The sequence below is a fragment of the Danaus plexippus genome, chromosome 8, assembly GCF_018135715.1.
Source record: "Danaus plexippus chromosome 8, MEX_DaPlex, whole genome shotgun sequence".
NCBI classification, from domain to species: domain Eukaryota; kingdom Metazoa; phylum Arthropoda; class Insecta; order Lepidoptera; family Nymphalidae; genus Danaus; species Danaus plexippus.
Window position 1 is genome coordinate 9,487,559 of NC_083542.1, and position 23,081 is coordinate 9,510,639.

The 23,081-nt window shown below is 35.8% G+C and overlaps 1 protein-coding gene across 4 annotated transcripts; it reads right to left on the bottom strand.

The window, feature by feature from the left end:
- Positions 1 to 4,154: 4,154 nt before the first annotated feature.
- LOC116772341 (sodium-independent sulfate anion transporter-like) lies at positions 4,155 to 21,604 on the bottom strand. Of its 4 annotated transcripts, none has more exons than XM_061521161.1 (14): positions 21,434 to 21,604; positions 17,795 to 17,929; positions 12,929 to 12,999; positions 12,448 to 12,640; positions 11,303 to 11,407; positions 11,030 to 11,148; positions 10,511 to 10,655; positions 10,003 to 10,167; positions 9,446 to 9,607; positions 9,189 to 9,329; positions 7,829 to 7,974; positions 7,324 to 7,491; positions 6,094 to 6,235; positions 4,155 to 4,377 (listed from the first exon to the last, which is right to left on the bottom strand). In XM_061521161.1, exons 1-14 carry the CDS (start codon positions 21,465 to 21,467, stop codon positions 4,334 to 4,336), a joined length of 1,770 nt encoding a protein of 589 aa, XP_061377145.1. In that variant the 5' UTR covers positions 21,468 to 21,604; the 3' UTR covers positions 4,155 to 4,333. The 4 variants fall into 4 exon arrangements, with proteins under 4 accessions (XP_061377145.1, XP_061377144.1, XP_032520390.2 ...); XM_061521160.1 differs by lacking the exon at positions 21,434 to 21,604 and adding an exon at positions 21,192 to 21,338; XM_032664499.2 differs by lacking the exon at positions 21,434 to 21,604 and adding an exon at positions 21,192 to 21,336 and having other exon boundaries at positions 7,324 to 7,476.
- Between the last annotated feature and the right edge of the window lie 1,477 nt (positions 21,605 to 23,081).

The following is a 23,081-nucleotide window of genomic DNA, read 5'->3' on the forward strand; positions in this document are numbered from 1 at the left end:
ATATATAATAGAATGAAACAGAGGACTTTGCTGATTAAATTATCGTTAACAAATTAAATAAGGATTACAATACGGGCCGGTAATTCTTTGATTCATAGAAGGTAATGATAAAGAAAGACGTCTTTATATTGATTCAGTAAGTCAGAAAATAAACCGTGCGAGAGTAAAGAGAAATCGCGGTAATTTAATATGTTGAGTATACATGATAATGTTTTATAGGTGATTGATCGGGAACACGTGGAACCTGAACCGCGCTAGCATGTCCCAGGTGTTTGGGAAAATCTCTTAAAAACTTTATCTTCAAACAAACAAACATATATCATTACATTATTATATACAGATTTTTTTACTCTCAGTACATCGGATTCTAAAACTGAAGAATGTTTACATTATTCAGTTTTAGAATAAAACCTAGTGTAAATCTTTTTAGTAAACATTTGTAGGTATGGTATGGTTGTATGGTATAATTCGTTTCATACAGTCTCGAACTCCAAAGTATTTATCACGATAGTAATAATAGTAGTCTCTCTTGCAGGGTTCCGATAACTCTCTTGAAACTCGCTCCATCTGTGAAACGGATAACTTTGAGGCTCTCCTTGGAGATGCATCTCGAACTCAGCCTAAATTAATTTAACACTCGACTTTATATCGAGAGACCATCGATTGCACCACGCATATTAGTAGGGGAATATAATATATTTCAGCTTCCGTACATCTTGTTGAATAGCAAGGGAGTTCCAGTCGCTTGGACACGGACGATATGCCTCAATTAATATATGGAATCAATATAATCATTGTTTAAACACGAAAATTATTTGCTTTTTTATTTTATATAATTTTTATTTCAAAATAGAATAACATATTAATAAGTAATATGAACGATTTAAATTATAAATGTATTTTATAATGTAGGTATCCATAACGCCGAGAGGACAGATGTCATGTCTTTTTTTCTTAATTCCTATTATTATGGAGCTAGATCTTTTTGTTAGTCTTAAAGAATATACAATTTAATTGTTTGTTTATTTTTTTTATGTTTTACATATGAGGAGCGAGAGTTACAGCGAGTCTTTATTAATTTTATTTAAACTGTTCAAACTCAGTCTCGAGATTAGGACGTCCAAAAGTTAAGAAAAACTTCTGAAGCCTATTTTTATTATTGAATTAAACGTAATTATGATATGAATTATAAGAGCAATGAAGCACGTCTCTGAAGTTATCTATAAAAATACCCGCTCGCACTCATTAAATAATAATATTTGTTTCAAGACGAGACGTTCATTATTTTATTTATTTGTCTTAAATTATTGTAATAAGCACCGAGCTGGACCCGGCACCCGCACGGTGAGTCCATGGAATGATGAGAGGTTTCGTCTCATTTTTATGTTTAACAAGAACATTAAAGAAATTTATTCGTTGATGAAATTAACGTCTGTATTTTTTTTTTTTTTGTAAATGTTTTACGGCTCTGGATGCGAGTCCTTTTGAGCCTTGTCGTTACAGTTAACGTCTGTAACTGTCGTATTGTTGTCAGTACACTGTACAACGTAGTTTTCACAGACACGATTTCAATTTAACGATCTTTATCGTTACGTAAACAAAAGTATTCATTATATTTATATTATGTCGATAAGATAACGTGACTTGTTTAAATTTGACGTTCTATCAACATTTTGTTTAGAGATCTGACCAAGTACAGAAATTCATAGCTTCATTTTGACGTCCTTACTTCTGTTTATAGTATTTATCATTTTTTTTAGTCTCAACCTGATATTACACCACTATGCCTCGTATGAACTGAATATATTGAAATACCAACTCAACCCGCGACTTTGTCCGCGTCTAGGAGTGACTTTGGTCATCATATTTTGCTTTATCTCTTTATGTGTTTTGATTACAAACACATTCGTTTTGGTTACAAAAAACACCTATAAAATAATTCTATACAAGACGACATTCCACATAACAGCAGACGAGCTGTGAGTACTCCTCGCCCGGACGGAGACACAACACAACATACCTACAGGCACATATTTTTTCTCATTCATCTACCAGGTACAGACAAAATTCTGTTACTTTTTGTATGTGTATGGATAATAACTTTCCTTTATTAATTTATTTATTATAAGTTAGTCACAATACGAACAACGGATTATGCTAAAAGCATTCTCTGTCCGATCCTATGTTAATTAAGCTATACAAACGTATACAACATTATACTCAAAAATATTGGGGCACACAAAAAAAGACTTGCATCACCGGCTCGCTGGATAGAGTCAGTCGCTCTGGAAAAACAACTAAACGTATATGTAATCAAGTTTGACTTTGATTTGTTGTCCGACGGGTTTATATTTAACTTAATTTATTTGTAACCATTTCGTTAATCTTTTAATTAAACGGGAGGTTCAACTGTAGTTTTAACTTGAAGTATTACCCAATACATGTTCGACATATTTCGGTTTTCATTATTATGTACACTTTCGTGTCTGCTGTATGTATGGGGTTTTCCAATAGGGACGCTTGAACTTTGACAGCTGATTGCGGCCATGTTGTTTGAGTGACAGCTGTCAAATGCAGTGTGTTATATTCATTCCGTCCTCCCAAACCACCATGGCAGGTTACAGTGTCGAGCAGCACATGCAAATCATAAAATTGTTTTATGAAAATGGGTCTTCAGTTCGAGCAACGTTCCGCGCACTTCGCCCGTTTTACGGTCGCGATGATCGTCCTGCCGAGTCGACTATCCGTCGATTGGTGGACAAATTCGAGTCAACCGGGTCAGTTAACAATCAGCCGGTTCCCGTGCGTCAACGTAACGCGAGATCTGCCGAGAATATCGCCGCTGTGCGCGACAGTGTCCTCGAAAACCCGCGGCAGTCAATTCCGCGTCGCGCACAGGAACTCGGCCTTTCGCAGACGACAACTTGGCGAATTTTGCGTTGTGACTTGAGCCTGCACCCGTACAAGATCCAGCTGACCCAAGAGCTCAAGGTTAATGACCATAGACAGCGCCGTGTGTTCGCTGACTGGGCATTAGAGCAGTTGGAAGTTGACGCCGATTTTGGCAAAAAAATCATCTTCAGCGACGAGGCGCATTTTTGGATGAATGGCTATGTCAACAAGCAAAATTGCCGTATTTGGGACGAGACCAATCCACACGAGGTTCACCAAGTGGCAATGCACCCGCAGAAAGTGACTGTTTGGTGCGGATTTTGGGCCGGAGGCGTGATTGGTCCGTATTTTTTCGAAAACGATAATGGTGTGGCCGTCACCGTCAATGGTGAGCGATACCGGTCGATGATAACCAACTTCTTTTGGCCTGAAATCGAGAATATGGATCTGGACAACATGTGGTTTCAACAGGACGGCGCTACGTGCCACACAGCACACGCTACGATGGAAGTTCTGCACGAGCAATTTCTGGACATGGTCATCTCGCGCGGAGGCGACGTGAACTGGCCACCGAGATCGTGCGATTTGACCCCGCTGGACTTTTTCTTGTGGGGTTTTCTTAAGTCGCAGGTCTATGCCAACAAGCCGCAAACCACCGATGCCCTCAAAGTCAACATACGCCACGCCATCGATCAAATACAGCCCGATTTGTGCGCCAGAGTCATCGAAAATTGGACCTTTCGTGTGCGCGCCACCAACCGAAGCCGTGGCGGTCATTTGAATGATGTCATATTCCATACATGATGGGGTCGATAGACCTTCCAAATAAAAAAAAATTTCGCAAATATCTTTCCTACATGTATTTTTTTTTGCATTTCAAAGATCAAGCGCCCTTAATGGAAAACCCTATATGTACCAGCTACGCCCTGCCACGCTTCGCTGTGAACAACAAAAGTCAGCAAATGGTTTATTGAAGTTTAATCGTCCATGTGAACAGCAATCCGCGTCCTCATCAGACCACGCGGTTCTAAAGGTTGACCTCGAGCTTTGTCAATCGTGACTGCGAACGGCAATCAAGTCGGGATCGCGGGAAGTCGGGAAACGAGGACATCTTCACCTTTGAAAGCCCCCGTTAAAATCGTTGCCGCCACTATGTTGGTCATTAATTTTTTGACTGCGAGTGGTGTGTCGTTCCAGAGTTTTGGCTGGTTAATGGCGTAATTAAGGGTATGTTAGTTTCGTGAAAAATAGATAAAAACATCTTGATCTGTACTTTTTATTGCACAATGTCATAACATTCCTTACATTTATTTTAATTAAATGATATGTCGTATAAAATATATGTCATTTTCAACATACGTATATAAAAATAACCTATAATGTATATATAAATATATATATATGGCCGACAAGCTGATATAAGTCAAAGGAAAATTCATGGTCAGCTCACACCGCTTAGTGAAGATACTCTTCTGTTATCAACACCTGCAAAAAGACATGACTGAACAGACAGTGATATGGTTTAAATTATAAAATAGATAAATATGAAAGAAAAGAAGTTAAAGCATTTTCACATTTTTCACGAATTTATATATTTTACCCGACTGCGATAAGATGAAGGTTACGTTTTTCGTCTGTACCTATGTAAGTAGGTACCTATAGTTATAGGCACGCTATAGCGGTAGTTTCGATGGGTAAAGGAACATAATACAGTAATCCCCCCTATAACACGGTACTCTTATAACGCGTTTTCATGTAACGCGATTTCATGTCCCTCGTATAACACGTGTTTTCCCCCATATAACACGGGGATTCCCCACGTGATTTTCCTCATTTAACTCGGGGATTCCAAGACGAACAAGAAAATCTGCTCTTAAGTAAAGAATATAATAAAAATTCGAAAGGTGAAACCTTTGAACATTCCGTTAAAAAAAGATGTCGGTGGAACGTTATTTCAGACAACTTCGACAGCGAATAAATATGTAATAAAACTGTTTTTGGAACTATTTGATTTATTTGAAATTACCTGTTTTTCAATTACATATGTATAAGTTTTTTATTGAAATTGTTCTTGGTTTGATTTTAATAAAACGCATATATTTCGTTCATAACATAGTTTTTCCTTAATATTCGATTTAAACCCTCTTTAACAAGAAAAGTTAAACGTGAATCATTTGTATATAACGTGTTATACGAGGTCATACGAGCGCGTTTTACGAGAATTTTCGTACAACGCGTTTTCCTATAACGCGGAACAAATATACCGTGTAATAGGGGGGATTACTGTATTCAGGATTTTTGGTACAAAAAAATATCATCTTCAATAAACGGAATGTTTCATCGAAATTAAGAGTTTTCAGCGGCGATGTGAAATGGAGTAAGACATACATATGTCTTATGTTTATGTTTTAAATATAAATAAACTTCATAACAACAAAACATTATAAATACGACGCGTCTGTCCCTGCCTGCTCAGTGCTTACATGCATGGAACAAAGTTATCACACGCCGCGTTCTGACTCCTCACATATTATATTACGTCTGCCTGTAATGACTGCTGTACATCATATATCCAACACAGATACAGTCCGCGGGGTTTAGCTGCGCTTTGCGTGTGTGAGTGTACAAAGAGAGTGTAGGTGTGCTGTCAACTGGTGCGCGCCCCGCGCTCGCCGGGTTTGCACCGGTTTAAACTGGTTTCACTCGGCCCGGCGTCGCGCCTCCCGCGCCTCACCCTCAGTACTGGTAGCAGAGCGACGTTGTTTAGTACTTAATATTTAAATTTTGTATTCTATTCATTCCTGAAATGGATTCAAACAAAAAGCAACGAAGAGTACTTAAACCTTTAAATAATTAAGTAAAAGAAATTTTGTGTAATTTATATAGTCATTTTAAAGAAATTATTGACAATAAAATATAAAGTGACGAAGAATTCGTTTAATTTTTTTAACATTTTGAATACATAAAGAAGTTATTTCTCTTTATATAATATATACACCTGGCCTTTAACAAGCTTTGATTGTTTTATTTTAAATCTGGAACAGTCCTCCCACTTATGTTATGTATCTAATTATAAAATTAAAATCTAAAACTTTTTAGTCTGACTCTACTTTTACCTTCACTCACACAAACGCAAAGCCCAGCTCAAACCCCGCGGACTATATCAGTAAAACTTCAATAAATAACAGGTTGTATACATACAGTGCTCTGTGACTATTCGTTGGAGGTCATCTCCGGTGACGAGGGTCGCGTTGATTCCGTCGAAGCCGTGACCTTCCTCAACACACCACAGAAGAAAACGACGCTTTCCACCCTCGGCGTCAGAGATCACAGAGTTCACGGTCTGAGAACATTAACCTTCACACTCACATACAATACCTAAACTATATTATATACAAAAAAAACTTGCAGAGTTAAACTACTATGAAAATGTGTATAGAAACTATACGAGGGTAGTTTTTAAAAACGACTGCCGAGTGTTATGTGTTTAACAGTCAGTGAACGAACAGGTTAATTTTAACTATTATTGAACATTTTGCAACTACGTTTCAGTAAACCGATGCGATATCTAAAGATGCATGCAATTAAATATTAAATTCATCCAACTAGACGCCCCGCCCCGTGTGGTCTGAGGGTGAACTCCTTGAGCAGCTTGGAGGGAAATCCCATGAGCATTCTATTGCTGAGTTTGATGACTCAAAGAAACGCTACTAGATTTTTAACGTACCTATTTTTGTATAATTCATATTCAATAGAAGTTTGCCACTAAATAAATTGTTCTCTTAAAAAAGGGGTTAAAATCTATATCTGTTCGTTGGCCGCTCATGCTACGCCCGCTGAACGGATTTGGATGAAACTTTTACAGTACTATAGTTCAGACCCGAGCACAACATGTGGTCGATAATATATTCCTAATTTGCTTTCAATTCCTGCGGCATAGAGGTACAACTATCGTATTCTGATGAACTCACGTATCGGAAAGGTGGCCTCCTCGGTAATAGGTACTATGTATATTTATTTCTTAAGCCTATTACTAACACCCAAGTCTATGCGGACGAAATCACGTTCAGTAACTAGTAAATTAAAAAAATATAGTGCGTGGAGTCCCCCCCGCGCGGAAGAAGTGAATTTTCATAATGTTAGAATGAAAGCAGGAAGGAGTAGAAAAAGATTTTTAAAGAATTTTTAAGTTTCTTTAAGACAAACTTTGCTAACATTACTTATAAGTCACAATGATTGCCCGCATGCGTTCGAGCGCCACGCATTCCCTCTCTCTGTCTCTTTCTCTCCCCCCCTCCCCCCCCCCCAGGAGCGTTAAACGTCTAACGCAACCTCGTTGCTAATCGCACAGGAAGTTTCACCTCAGAAACTAAGCCTTATCTCCCACACTCCATGAGCTCGTCTAACACTGTTCCCATATATAACACTAACCTCTATAACTCCTATATCCGCGTGTATGTTGGTCCTTCCGTCCAATACAACAACGTGTCCGCGGACGGTCCTCAGTACTCTCCCCACGTGCTCCACACTCGCGTAACAAACAACTTCCGGTAGAGACACCAGCGCCACATCCACCGCGCCTACCTGGACACCACACACCTGATATACTATACATGAATATAACATACACAGTATACATACTTCTATTAAAATAATTATTTGCACTCAAATCTATATGGAGACTCATAAAGTCAGTCACGGAGCATATCCTTGGGTCAGTGGGGAGTGATCAGAAAAAAAACATTTAGCATTTATAATACATGTATTAAAATGAATTTACGTAAAAAAATCTACACAAGTCATACATTGCAAAAAAACATTTGTTTTATTATTTAGATAGCGTCGCTTGCACTTAGTGTTATATAAAGAGTTTAAGTAAATAACAATAAAGAAAAGACATTATACTCTTATGTATTATTTTTATATCAAAACTGACCTTGAACTGTTTAGTTACCAGCCGCGGTCGGGAGGCGGAGTACAGCACTCTTAGAGCGTCACCCGCCGCGCCCGCCGCTATCCCGTACTCCAGACCGGCTGTCACACCCACCACGACGGTCAGAAACCACACGAACAGTTCCGACTCTACGGGAAGAGAATTATATCAAATTTTTGATATTACTTACCATAAAAAAAAAATTACAAATAATTGCCATATAAAAAAGACAAAACACCGGGTGAGTTAGTATCATAATCATATCGTCTTTTGTATTTATGAAAATTCAGAAGGACAACTTAAACGCATTAAGTTAAGTTAAGCTGAGTTTAAGTCCAACCTTTCGACATTTTGTCATCATTTAAGAACACGTAAGGGTTTCGGTGTTGCGTACGCGCTACATATCATAAAATAAATGAACATCGCCGGGGAACATCGCTGTATGGATAAGATATCATATAACGAGTGACGCCGCTGACTCCGCGGAACCAACGCCGCGCCGCGTGAACCAGGAGACTCCTGACACCACACACGCTATGGAATGGCATGGCTATGCTTAGATCGGAGCAATCATGTAGTCTGAGGTGTAGGCTATAAGTTTTAATATGTCATTCTTATTAAAATATACATATAAGTAAGTGTCGTAGTGTTCCCGGAGCCTCCGGTTGCCACCCTACGTAACTTCGGTAAAAAATTTAAATGTTAATCATCACGGACAAAGAGCTGTTTTTTTTTTGTATGAAGGTGTTTGCGCCAGTCGGAATAAATGGAAATCTGAAAACGTTAGGTCTGGTGAGCGTGGTCCCTGATACTGAATGGATTAACATCCCGAGCCGGGTCAAGCAACGCCGGTCGAGTCGTCTGATGCACCGACCTCCAGTCCCTATGCTCTATCAATTTTTCATTCTGGTTCGGCTTCTGTTCAACTCATCTCATTCCGAGCAATACTTTTCTGAATCTACTGCTCCGTTGTTTGTTAAATTATAGAAAATCCCTTCTTAATCCCACCAGACACAGGTCATCGACAGAGGCCGGATTTTTGGGGTGATTATTTGTTACACCACTCTTCCCCCAAACATTTTTGAAACATAGATTTTTCTATAAATTAATAATTTTTCATCCTCCGTTACTAATTTATTTAGAAAAATAGTCTCATTAAGACACTCGCAAATAGGGACCAACCAAGAAAGAATATGTACTTTAAGTAATATTTTTACGCATACGCCAGTCTATAGAATAGTATAGATGCATTCTGTGTCATTTGATATTAACTATTTCATACAGTAGGAATTTCCCGGACAAACCTTTAGTTCGCACCATCCCACTACCCGTCTCCATACAGACCTCGGGCGAGCCCACTTACTGCTGTGTCTCCATAGTGGCGGTAGAATAGAGAAGTCGACGATGGACACCATCGCCACCATGATGATGCCGGCCAGGGTCGAGCGAGGGATGAAGCGGAACGCCTCGGACAAGTACGTCACTGACAGTAACACTAACGCCGCTGGAAATATTGAGAGAAAACTGTAATATATACAAACAGTTTGTATATGGATTTTGAAGCAATAACGAGGCATCGACTTAGCTAACAGTGCGGGCGTGTCACATAAACCGGCTGACCTTTAAACAGGGAGCCGGCTGGCGTCATGACCCCGCTGGCGTGGTTGAGGGCGGTCCGTGTGAAGGAGCCCGTGGCCGGCATGCTCTGCGCGAACGACGACACTATGTTACACATACCCACAGCTACCATCTCCTGCGTGACGTCCACTGATGCTGTGCCGGCTGAGATACAATCATATCTGTTACGTCTCCGCGCAGCGATACAGGACGGAATATTACTTAGTACAGACACATATACATACTACATTCACGTTAAAAAAAAGGTTTATTTATATCCGTCATACATTGACTTGACAGTCTGTATCCATGAAACCATCGAAAAGCTGTTAAGAAACTAAATATATGAATCTCAACCCAACGTATTACAGTACAGAGTCTGGCGGACAAACACATTCACACGTGGATAGCAATGAAACGATCGAGGATTGCCAGGACCTTTGATAGTTACTTCATCCTACAAAGTCTTTACGCATTTTTACCAGTAACACAGTTTTGTGATAGTTTTCCCCAAGGAAATTCATTAATCCTACGGGGAAATCTGGCCACGCCATACTCACCGAAGGCTTTAGCAATAGCGATACTCTCCAGTATAGCTACTAGCGGCATCACGAGACCTTCCGGGCCTAAGACATCCAACATTTTATCAAAACCAATAGTATTATTATTTACTACAGTCTGGAATGGAGGTAGACTGAATTTAGGCAAACCACCCTCTATTTTACCTGCAAAAAATCATATTGTCAATATTCTGAATATATAAATATATTTTACTAGTTTCTACCCGCGACTTCATCCTTTGATATTTTCGAATAAGGTTCAGACGTAAAAAATAGTAGGCATAAAAAAGATAAATATTCTGTCGGTCCGTCTGCGCCATCTACAGTCTGTGTAATGTAACTTTAAATGAAATATAATTGTCGTCTTGATCCGGGAACTACTGGTTATTCCGGGATAAGTTACAGCCAGTATAATATTCGAAACTCTCCCCTACGTTGCAAGAAGGTTTCATCAAAATCCAGTCAGAAACGTTTAACGTAATACGTGTCTATGGCACGAGGGTCTTACCGGTTAGTTTGAACGGCGTCATGCCGTAGATGTAGAACAAGTACGCCACGGCCGTAGCCGCGAACACGACTACGGCGTTACGAGCGCGGACCGAGTGCACGCGACACGTGGCACAATACGAGAGGGGGGAGGAGGGGGAGCAGCACTGTGGGTGACAGGCGACTTTATTATAAAAGCAGTAAGGTTCAATATTGTAAAAAAATTACAACCGTGTGATTCTTAATTCAAATTCATTTTTGTCACCCGTATAATAATTTTTGATAGCATCTCGTCAAACATATAACGGGTACTGATAATATCTGGTAGCACTTTTGTTACCGACAGTATAAAAAACATGGGAACCAATGGTATATATAATATAAGTGCTTATTTAACCCATCCAAAACATTGTCTTTCATTAGTACTGACAACATTTATAAGGAACTTAGAAACAGCTACCGTCTAAACATGACAAACTGTAAGAAAATATGTACAAAAGAAAATATTGACTCGATGTGACAACTGTGAATACGTACTCACTTTAAGAAGAAACAGAGATACGATGGTGAGGACGCCTAGTAAGGTGTCCCACAGCTGAACAGATTTTATATTTGAGAAGAAATTTATAACAGCCTTTATAAACGTCCCACCAGAACTACCTGGAAATTAATTATAAAACAAAATTACTTAATACATTAGTTATGAAAGCTTTTCTTAATGTTACCAAAAAAAATCAAAATAAAAGTTTTTATAATACTTGAATTTAATTTAAATATACATTACGATGTGTTACACAAAAATATACGCACTCACCGGTCGTGTTGAACAATGATTTTAATTGTGAAGCTGATATCTGCAAGGCGGCGGCCGCAGTGAACCCGCTTATAACTGGCTTTGATATGAAATCTAAAAGGAAACCTGGAAAAGGAAAAACTCTATTGACTAGGTTCGCTTACCGTTCCGTACGTACTATGAAATATAAACTGCTTATGACTTTCTAAATGAGGGGTTTCCTCTAACTTTGGATAATTTGCTTTGTGCTAGGTCAGACAAGACTGACAAGCAGACTTTCTGGTTTACTATCGGAGAAAATATATCTCATGCTCGCTAGATAACAGCGTGTAATGTCTATAATAAAACTTCTATGTTTCCAAAGATGATAAAAGATATGTACTGTGCAGGGACGGAGCAGTCCCTATATTTGCTGAGGCAATATGTTTATTGCATTATTCAGAGGTGGCCTTATATTTGTTTTTTTTTTTTCGTTTTTGCTGCGCGACTTACTTTCTTAAATTCAAACTTAAAGGTATTCAACTATGTTGATCAAATGAACCAGGCCACAGTTAAATTCTTACAAAGGTTCAATGACTTTAACGAACTCAATATATTTATTATAGTGCTTAACTCCTCGAACGAAACGTACCCAGAAGAAACAATCGTTAATCAGCGAGCCAAGTTCCCTTGGAAGGGAGAATATGCTGCTACACCAGTCAGGCAGAAAATATTTGAAGTCATAGGTAAGATTTATTTCAAGAAATACAAAATTTACGAATTGCTGAAAACAAACACCCAAGTAGTGTAAGTCTGCTTTATCACCCAGCCCTACATCGCGTCGGACCAGTCCGGGACCGCGTCGAACAGTAATTATTACAAATAAATTTCTACTCCGATTTGCAAGAAAATAAAATGAAATAAGACGTGGATATATCTATTTAGTGAATATTCCGCGTAAGAGTGGAGAAATACTGCCAACATGACATATTTTCTGAAAGTTTGTTCCGAATGACAAATTATACGTAAAAACCGGTATGACGTCCCATATCTCACGAATTGCCTGGTCTGTACCGTGGACAAAACCCCGCGCCCCTATAACTCCCGGACAAGGACACCATAACGTCCATAACGTTTGTTCCCTATATAGATTAGTAGAAATTGTTTGTGTACCCACACTAACATACCTAATTGCAAAACACCAAGTAGTAATATAACACAGCCAGTCAAAAAGGATGCCAAGTACGCAAAATCTTCTGATTGTGCTACGTACTTGGTCAATAACGCTGCCAATATGGCCGTCGGGCCAACAGTCACCTGCTTACAGCTGCCGAATACAGCGTACATGACGCCAGGGAATATACTGGAGTACAGGCCCACCTGCAATTAGACCAGTAAAGAATAATCATTTTCATATTATGACAACACTTGTAATAAGAAGTTTAGAAATTCCTTATTGCGAAACAAATATATGGCAAGGCGGACAAGTTCAACGATGGCAGAAAACATATCAAGAATATTGCATACGATAATCTCCTTTCAAGTTTTAATCTCACTATTCTATCAACCTATTATTAATTATTCTACAATACGAAGAATTGCCGCTTGTGCTTTTAATGCATCCAGGACATCACCTAATAAACGAGTAGTTAAAGTATGTTATCTGACCTGTGGCGGAAGTCCTGCTACAATGGCGTACGCTATCCCTTGCGGTATTGACGTTAGACCCACCGTTATACCTGAAAATTATTGTCAGAGATTATTCACTGTCCACCCACTGTCTATCCAGATAAAGTAACTCATAGATATAATTAGGGTAATTCCGGGAGAGATGGCCCAGTTTACTTTGTGACATGCGTAACAGCAAAGTGCAATTTTTTAGTGGAAAAGAATGTAAAAGTAAGTAAAATTTTTATTATTTGTTTTGTGTTGTAGAAATATTTTTAAAGGTTTTTTGTTTTAGGTTGTCGTGATATAAGTTTTCTAAAATAGTGGTTATTTTTAGTTCGGTTCCAAAAGTATACGAGTCAAAAATTTTCCTAGCCTCATAATTAGTCTCATCGTGTTGCGACTTGTTTATGTTTTAGGTGTGGCCATCTCTGCCGAACGAAAATGAAAGATTGGCCATCTTAGTTAGTCGGTGTAAGATGGATCTTATGCCGTCTTATACCGGGTACAGAAACTATATCCTATTTTATAATAAAATGGTTTTTGCATTTGTCTTAGATGCCTAATAAATACAAACGACAGTCAGTGGTTGTAAAGTTGCGATGGGAATGAAGATTTACTAACAACATCTTTAAGTGCTAGACAAGATAATGAATCTTCTGTTGATGCCGCAGAGCATATATAATACAAATTTAGAAGAAAACCCTTAGAAAGAAAATTCCAAAAGAATAATGACAAAAACGAGCGTATCATTTCGTACGAAGAGATATTGAAAACGAGGTGATATTTGTTAGTCATATAAGTGCCAGATTAGCCATGTAGCAAGAGTAGCAAATGCTACGGGCCCCGCGGATTTGGAGGCCAAGCGCTTCATCAGCTCTCTGAACTGCTACAATGAGACATTTCAGTTACATTGCCGTAATTTCATATTGAGCTATGAAGACATAACTACGGGAGGAAAATATTTTGTTAAAATACCAAAAATCATTTTCCTACCTGTCTGTTAGAGAAGTGGAAAATTAATATTTCGTTAATTTTCACATGAAAATTAGCCTAACATTGAAATTTTATAACAAGTTTGGGTTGTTATAATATTATAATGTGCTGAGAGGGAGAAGTGCTCACCATATTGCTAATACTCCCGTTAAAGCCCCTCTGACCGTAAAAATAATCTTAAATTTAGATAAGAGACTAAAATATCCTGCTTGCCTTACATGCGAAGCGCTTAGGATATACCTCACTTACTCATGAAAATCGGCAACTCGGTTTTGTGACGCTAAATAAAACTTAGCCGGTGTCTTACAAACTTCTTATGTAAATGTTAGCATTGATGGACCCTGAACTAATCAGTGATGGCTCAACGAAAATTAAAGTTTATTTTTAATTAAATTTATTTCACTGCTGAGTTTATAATAATAAAGGTGTAGTTATGAGTGCAACTTGATAAACTATATTTAAAATATATAATATACGGTTTCAGCTGACGAAAAATAAAAGAAAAGTGGATAGTGAAAAAATGATAGCGAGTACACTATTACGATTATATACTTATATATATTCTTCAACATGTTACGTTGACGTCACTATATTTTTTTTATTAGTAATGACGTATTTTTTATCATACCCACCGTTGAAATTCCGTTGATGTAACGTGTAGTGTTACGAGTGATAATCGTATAAGATATAAATATATATTTACAGTATGTTTCGATCCAGCGTGTATCTGCAGATAACATATATGTTTATTTATATTTTTTATTCATATCACGGTTTGATATACTCTCTATATTGTTTGTAAATTATTTCATTTTACTTCAATGTTACAAACCATTTATCTGTAATTTTAAATTAGAACCTTGTTTGTTACCCGCGACAGATTCTTTCGTGTTTTGATAAATTAAAAAATTATTAATTTCAACACGCACTGATGATGAGCTCATAAACTGTACTCTAGAGAACTAAGATATATAGCCCAGTCATATTAGGTAAAAAAAGGGGTCAACCTCGGAATGAAAGATAATAAGCTGCAAATTGGTATGAACCTTTGTTTTGTCATTCTAAATGTTGTCTCAAAAGTCACAATCGTTATCGTGTCCGCGTCTCAAGATATTCAAGGTCAAAGGTCACAAAAATCGGTTTTTCGCGAATATCTGGCTTCCTATCGGTTAAATGAGATTTGCATTTATTATAAAAGTTGTAGGCTATAAAATTCCCTACAACTTTTGTTTTAACTTTTTTTTCATACGACCAACCGTTTTGAAGGTAGAGCGCGAAGAGTGCACATCGTACAGTCATATACGGCTTAATGCAAGGTCAAGCGTGAGTTATGGTTATCAGTACGTTATAAAGTCAATTATTTACTTGGAAATTATAAATATTAAACAATGCCTATTATTTATGTACTAACTATTAATTATTTATATTTAATTAAAGTAAGTAACTTGATTATTTATATATAATTATTCATATTTAACTATTTAAGTATAAAATATTATTAATTCTGGATTATATATTTTAGTTTTATTTTAAGTTAAAATGATAGTAAGAGTATATATTTTACACATATTTTATTTATTATTAAATACGGCATAATATACATTTATCAAAATGTGAGTTCAAATATCAAAAGTATCTTTGTTGATTTTAATTGTAATGAAATTGGAAATGGAAGCTAATTATCTTCTTCTTGTTCGTCGTCTTCTTCTTCTTGTCGCTCAAAAATGTTCGATTCATTGTCATCATCCTCATTATCTGTCATGTTCATCTCCAAACCTTCCAGAATATCGGGATCATATGTATTTTCTTCATCGGGATTACTTGGATACAGTGAAGCGTTGAGGCAAGCTTGTCCGTTGCACTGGCCGCAAGCTAAAGAACATTGTAGCCCTGATTTTCTGCATCCACAGCGGGAACCACAACCATTTTTGCAATTGCAAAATATTACGTTTAGTAGTTCGGCTGGTGCTGGAGGTAATAACGTTCGTATGGGCTCCAGGATTTCATTTTCAAGCATCCAGCCCCATTCTTGAGGTTCTAAGTCCTTCCTTAACCACGTTTGAATCTGGTAGTAGACACGTTTTATGTGTTGATGAGCTGCTACACTTGTTGGTGGAAGTGTTGACAGTTGTACAGGTTTATTTAGTTTTGTAAATTTGATGAATTGCGTGTAGCGGAAATGATCAATGTTGTCCTCAGATTTTGGAGCATTATAAAATGCCAACAAGATGAGCACTCCATTTTCTAATAATGTTTGTTTTGGGCAGTTTTCTTGTTGAAATACTTCCACCAGTTTATCTAAATCAGGAATTTTTTCCAATGCTCTAGTAACAGTTTTTTTTTCCTTTTTGCATTAGGCCGTATATGACTGTACGATGTGCACTCTTCGCGCTCTACCTTCAAAACGGTTGGTCGTATGAAAAAAAAGTTAAAACAAAAGTTGTAGGGAATTTTATAGCCTACAACTTTTATAATAAATGCAAATCTCATTTAACCGATAGGAAGCCAGATATTCGCGAAAAACCGATTTTTGTGACCTTTGACCTTGAATATCTTGAGACGCGGACACGATAACGATTGTGACTTTTGAGACAACATTTAGAATGACAAAACAAAGGTTCATACCAATTTGCAGCTTATTATCTTTCATTCCGAGGTGAAAGCCCTAATATGACTGGGCTATAACATTTTAAACGTTAGCCTTGCACTTTATTATCTAACAAGTTCAGATTATATGAAAGAGATAGTATTAAATGATTTACGAAAACCTCATTCCTTGAGCACTGTCTGCTGGTTCAGATTTAATTTTACAAGGAAAATAAAAAAATCATATTCGTAGAACACGTTTATATTCATGTTTATTAATTTTATTATTTATTAATGAATTATCAGGAACTACATAATTGTTGATAGTGTGAACCGACCCTTAGGTCACAGCGGTCAAGCCAAAATGGGAAGTTTATGTTTTTGGATCATGTGCATGTATGTTTGTGTCTACTGGTGACTAGCAATGAGGTAAACTTATCTCTAGATCGTTAGGCTTATTTTAGAAATAATTGATATTCATCGAAGTTTAGTTTAAAACCATTAAGTGAATTTTAACGTATAATAAATTTGTGAAAATAACAAAAGTCATGTAAGATTATTTATTATAAAAGTATCTAACATTCTTTAATATGAAAAAAGATATGAATAAGTAAACTGATAAATAAACGAACTAGTAATAAATAGTACTTAGTACAAGACATGCTTTATTTTCTTATAATATTTTATTTTCATGGATTGAAAAATAACCTACTACTGTCTACTGTCTGCTCATCAACACACATACAAAACACACACAATATCAAACTTAAATTTGAAAAATATGGTAAGCAAAAAGATTGTCTGACTGACTGACTGTACTGACTCTACTAGCTGAAAGTGACTACTCACTGTACGATTCAAATCTTAAACATTGCTTTAAAATAATACAAAATATATTTAAGACAAATTCATCACTTTAGCCTTAATGTCTTGTTTGCTCACGCTGTTACCAAACTTACTCTGAATGCGTGTGAATTAACTTCAGCCTTGCTTATGAAGAAGAAATATTTGCTTGCTTCTAAGATCTTAACGCTAGGATTTAATTCAATAACTCGGGACCGAACACAAAAACAAAACCGTAACTAAACATAACTTGAAAAACTAAATCTTAACGAGGTGGCAATATTTTACAAAATTACATAACGTTTTTGAAACATAAAAATAGAATCGTCCGTCTCATCACGAGAGAATCGAAAATTGTTAAAAAAAAAGGTAAAATTTATATTCAAAAATCAAGAAAACCGCACGAGAAATGCATCGAGAAACTTTAACTGCACTACTCACCAGCGATGGCATCACGCAGCAACTTCTCCAGATTGTACTGAGGCAGCCAAATGGTGATAGGAACCCTTCGTCTCCATGACTCCACGTTACACATCCTACTGACCCCGCGGCGCCACTTACTACGAGGAGGACAGCCTGCAAGCGGTAATATATACGTAAATATTAATTAAGCGATGGCCTTGTTTTACTACAAATACAATCTTCATTCATTAATATAGATTTTTTCCTTATATCACTAGTATCACAATGTTCTATCTCATTCTTACACCTGGTTAAGTTGTTATATAAAATATACGATCATAAGCACTCTATAAAAACTACTTGCCACAATTAACTATTATAATACTATGTGTATAACAAAATGTAACAAAAATAAAACATTAAAGACACATTGATCAGTATACACTAGTCTAGTTCGGTGTACAGCTACCGCAATCAAATGATCATTACCAATGAGACAGGTCATTATGATCAGATCGCACACATCGGACACAGCTCACAGGAGTTCCACCTCCGACTGTCAGCGACTTCGTCCAAGGTACTTAATATAATGTTTTGTAATACTGGTAGTGCAAGCACTGCGTAATCAGACACTTAAGGTTGTCAATACACGCCGGATAAGAGACTCGCTGACAACCCTAATAGAATATATAATGATAAGAAATGTAATTATCTTCGCGAGGTGTAAGTTCTTTTGATATTTTAAATTATTATCTGTTACATCAGTTGAACTTTTGATATATTTATAGCTTGGGTCGAAATCGTCCGTAATTTCCTGTGTGGCAACAAAATCATACCTTAAATAATGCTACAAGTAAACGACAACGCTTACACAAAACTCATACAAAACTCATCAACTGATAATCTCGTACATAGAAACGTCAAAATAGTTTATTTTTTTGATACATTTCCTTATTTTCTAGATTTATGCAATGTACTAAACTTTTCTTTAGAAGAGTGAGGTGGCAAATTGGCTTACGACCCATCTGATGTGCTAGGAGTATCACTATCGTTTCGGACCCCTCAATCACTGTTCACTGATCTCTTGAAAAACCCTATATTGTAGTCCCTTGGGCAATCGTTATCAGGAAATTTATTAGACTGTACGTGAGTTTGCAGGTGGAAATAGATCTAAAACATCACTGTGCCTGACCATTATTGTTCCATCTAAATACCTTGGCTCCCCAAAGGCCAATGCTGATAGGAATGTGGAGGATTATTAAATAGTTTTATAAAGGCGAAGGAACACACAGGGTGTTTTTTAAACGGAGACAGAAATTACAAGTTGGTATGAGGGTGTACCACCCTGGAGATAAGAGCAGTACTCCATGTCCGATCAGACTTGCTCCTTGAACTGCTAAAATATTTGTTAAATGGTGTTCTTGAAGTTCTTATGGCCAACTTGGCTTTTTCAGCTAAGTGACTCAGGGATTGAAAGTCGCTGGAAATTGAATACCAAGGTTCGAAATACTCTTTGAGATAGTTAAGAGAATTTCCTGGAAGTGTGATACTGCAGTGAATGGGGTTTTTCAACGAGAGAGCACAAACTTGCTATGATTAAAATGTACCAAGTTATACTGACCACAACCAGGGAGCACATCAGACACAAGTTAGTTGCAGCTTTTTTTCCACAACGTGACGTGGGTTATTTGATAATATGCTACCCGCAAAATATTTCATATGTGTGTTAAATAGGTAATGTAGGAAATAGCAATGAGACACTATCATTTATGCGTCTACTTGACAGAAGGCTAGCGATCCTTGCAAAATCTCTCAAGCAATCCGTTAGGAAGTCGACAGATACTACCTACTGCCAAAACCTTACCTTAGTAGAGACGATTAAACAATATTTCCCATGGTAACTTTGGTCGCAGTTTTTACTGGCTTCTTAACACAACTAATTGAACCAGAGCCGTATTTGTTTTGCTACATAGAGAAGTGAGTTTGAAATAGAGTAGTCCATACCCACAACGATCGTCTCAACGACAGCGACTGCGCTGCATTGATCAAACGTCTACATAAGATACTACTAGTATCAATAATATCGACAAATACCTATTGGAATCGTGCAGTATTTAATTAAAAAAATTGAGAAAAACCATAGTTATAATAAATTAATTTTCACACCATTTCACTAATCTATCCCATCTCTTATCTCGTATTGTATATTTAATCTATTTATCGTAACTTTATCTCAAGATTTATCTTCTGGAGACTTAATACATTTTGAGATATCATATTCCGCCATACAAATACACTTAAAGCTATATCTTGGATAGTATAAACAAACACTAAGTTTCTTATCGTGTCGGAAATTCATTTATGGGTTATATATATATATATATATATATATATATATATATTATTTTAAGGATTAAATTAATGATAATTTATACATATATGAAAATAGTGTATCCAATTATAATAATTTTGACTACAGACAAGCGAAAAGATCATCAGTAAATGCTTGTATCACTGAGACATTTAAACACAATAAGAATAGATTTAATAAATTATGAAAAGTCTTCATAAAATTTTACAGTCAGATGAATCAATCCCATTTACACATTCATTTGTTCAGCTGTCATTCACCAAGCAAAGCAAAACAAATACATAAGACAATTTTAAATTAAATTAAATGAAAAGTTTATAGTATAAGAGTCTTATCATAACAAAACATTTATCAAAAACTCACCCACGGGTATTTAATAAATATGTATACAATCTTTGGTAAAACTTAAAAAAAAAAAATTAAAAATGGAAAAATTTGCAAAGAAAATCAATACATATATTTTTAAGCACTTACAAATCATGGAGCGCTTTAGCTTATTATAGATATTATCTATAAGTATGCAACGATGAAGTAACAGACATCGCAACTATCAAGTTTAAAGAGACTGTAAAAATATAGTTAATGTGGTGTACAACGTTTAGAACAAATATTGAAAGCAACAATTTTTTTGGCCTCACTCAATATGGAAATGTTAAGCAAGAAAAAAATATATTTCTTGTAAGAACATCAAAGACAATATAAAGTAACTAGCGTCAAGACACAAGTAAGCGGTCATAGCACCAAAACTTCTTATAAAATCAATATTTTACAAAGCAACTAGTATACAGTGAGTACTCTACATATTTTATATAAGGATGATAATAAGAAATAATAATTGATTTATTTATTTATCTGAAGTTGGAACGTTACTTATGGATAAGATAGAGCAGTGTTCACCAATCGAAAAGAACGTATGAGTAGGTTGAACAGAATAGGAAACTAGGGAACTTAAAAACATGGAATACTTGAATGATACAGTAGTGCCACAATAACATGATATCTTTTCAAACCAGGTTTGACTATAAGTGTATGATATATCAACACTTTATATGTTAAGTAACTCACAATTTATTCTTAAATAAAAGTTATATGACCACAAAACTTTCCTATGCCACATGAAACAGATAACAACTCAAAAATTTGAGAGTATTGTGTAATAATAACTTAACATTGGTGTTTATAAAGTGACAGAAAAATTTAATTGTTTAATTTAATGCATGACATAAACTGCAAAGCTTAGTCCGCCACTGTCATATATAATATATAAAGGAATACAATAAATGACGTCCAAAAATAAGTGTTCTTACCCAATAGCGGCTGCCTCGGATCGTCGAAATCCATGATCACTATAATATTTATTATAATAAATTAGAACTGAACTTGTCTGGCATATTTTGCAGAAGTATACTACCGCTTTAATTATGTCTATTCTTTTAAAGTTTTTGTTATTGTTTACATTTAAGCTAGTGATAATACTGACATTTGACGTTTCATTTTGAAGTTGACAACTGAACAGGTTCGTTTCACATAGATTATAAACATTTAAACCTAACTAAAAAAAAATCTTTGCGATTTTTTTTTATGTTTGTATATATAATATAAGAACATTGGTACTTCCAATTTTTACCTATTTTTATTCTAATTTAATCTGCATAGTTATTGACTTTACATCAGTAAGATTCCAATTGTTTTTTTTGAAAAGCAGTAAATAAATTACAAAGGAACAATGCAAAATATAAACTACTTTTATATATTGGTGAAGTATTTTTTTTAATATTTCAGAGTTTTGCAATTAGATATATATATATAGTTTTTGTTTTACCTTTGTATCTTATTTATTACAAAATACAAATAAATCTGTCAAGAACACTTTAATATTAACAGTTGTATAAATAATTAATTCTAAATACAATATTGAATTTTTTTCCGCGAAATAAGAATGTTGACGTTGGTAAAATATTCCTCGATTCTAGTGCGAATGAAGCCATAGCTTAAAAAAAAAGTACATTATGTTCCTCAATTGACTATTTACTGTTCTGGCTGTATGGGCTTTGTGGCTTGCTTTGCTTTGCCTGTTCTGAATGGAACGACTTTAACCAAAAAAAAAAAAAATTACTATTTACATAGATACATTTTTATTCTGATTCATTCTTTTTTACTTAAAAAGAAATACTGGAGGAAACGTAGGATTATGAAGAGCTATATTAATCATGAAATATATTAATTAGTAATATTTTTAAAGTAAGTGTTAGCAAGTTGTAAGTGGGGCGAGACGATTCTCGAACTGTTACTGATAACCCTAATGTCTACACTGTAGTGGTTTGAATCGGTTTAAGACTGATTAGATCCGACTAATAATTTCTCTCATTAGACGGACATTATAAACAAAATTGTTGGTCTTGTACGATTTGTTATTAAAATTTTGTGAATTTAAATATTATTTGTATTAATTAACTAATGGACTTCATTTAGGGTTCATCTTCTGAAAAATCTATAAGTCGATAAGCCTTCTAGCTCACACTGAGTTAAGTGTAACTTGCCCCAAATAAACCTAAAAATTATTTTAAAATAACGGCCATTATAATATGAGCATGTAGCCACATTAATTAGCTGCTTATCTTTTTAGTATTTTGTTTTGTTACTGCAATTTTTTTGCTTGTTAATAATAATGTATTGCATAACGGCGATACCTGATAACTTTCTGGGCCAGTTTTTTCCTGTCAATACCACAAGGTTTTGTTTACTTGAATGTTATACATATATGTAGAAAAAATATAGAAGAGTACATTCTGAATGTCTCTTACAAAACATGTTTTTCAAAAACAAAGACAGAAACTTAAATAAACTGGGACGATGACAGTAACATATTTTTATATGAAAGCATCAGGTCTATCAGTTCATTACAAGTAGCAATCCGTCCTCAATACTGCTTATGTATGTATATATTATTTATCC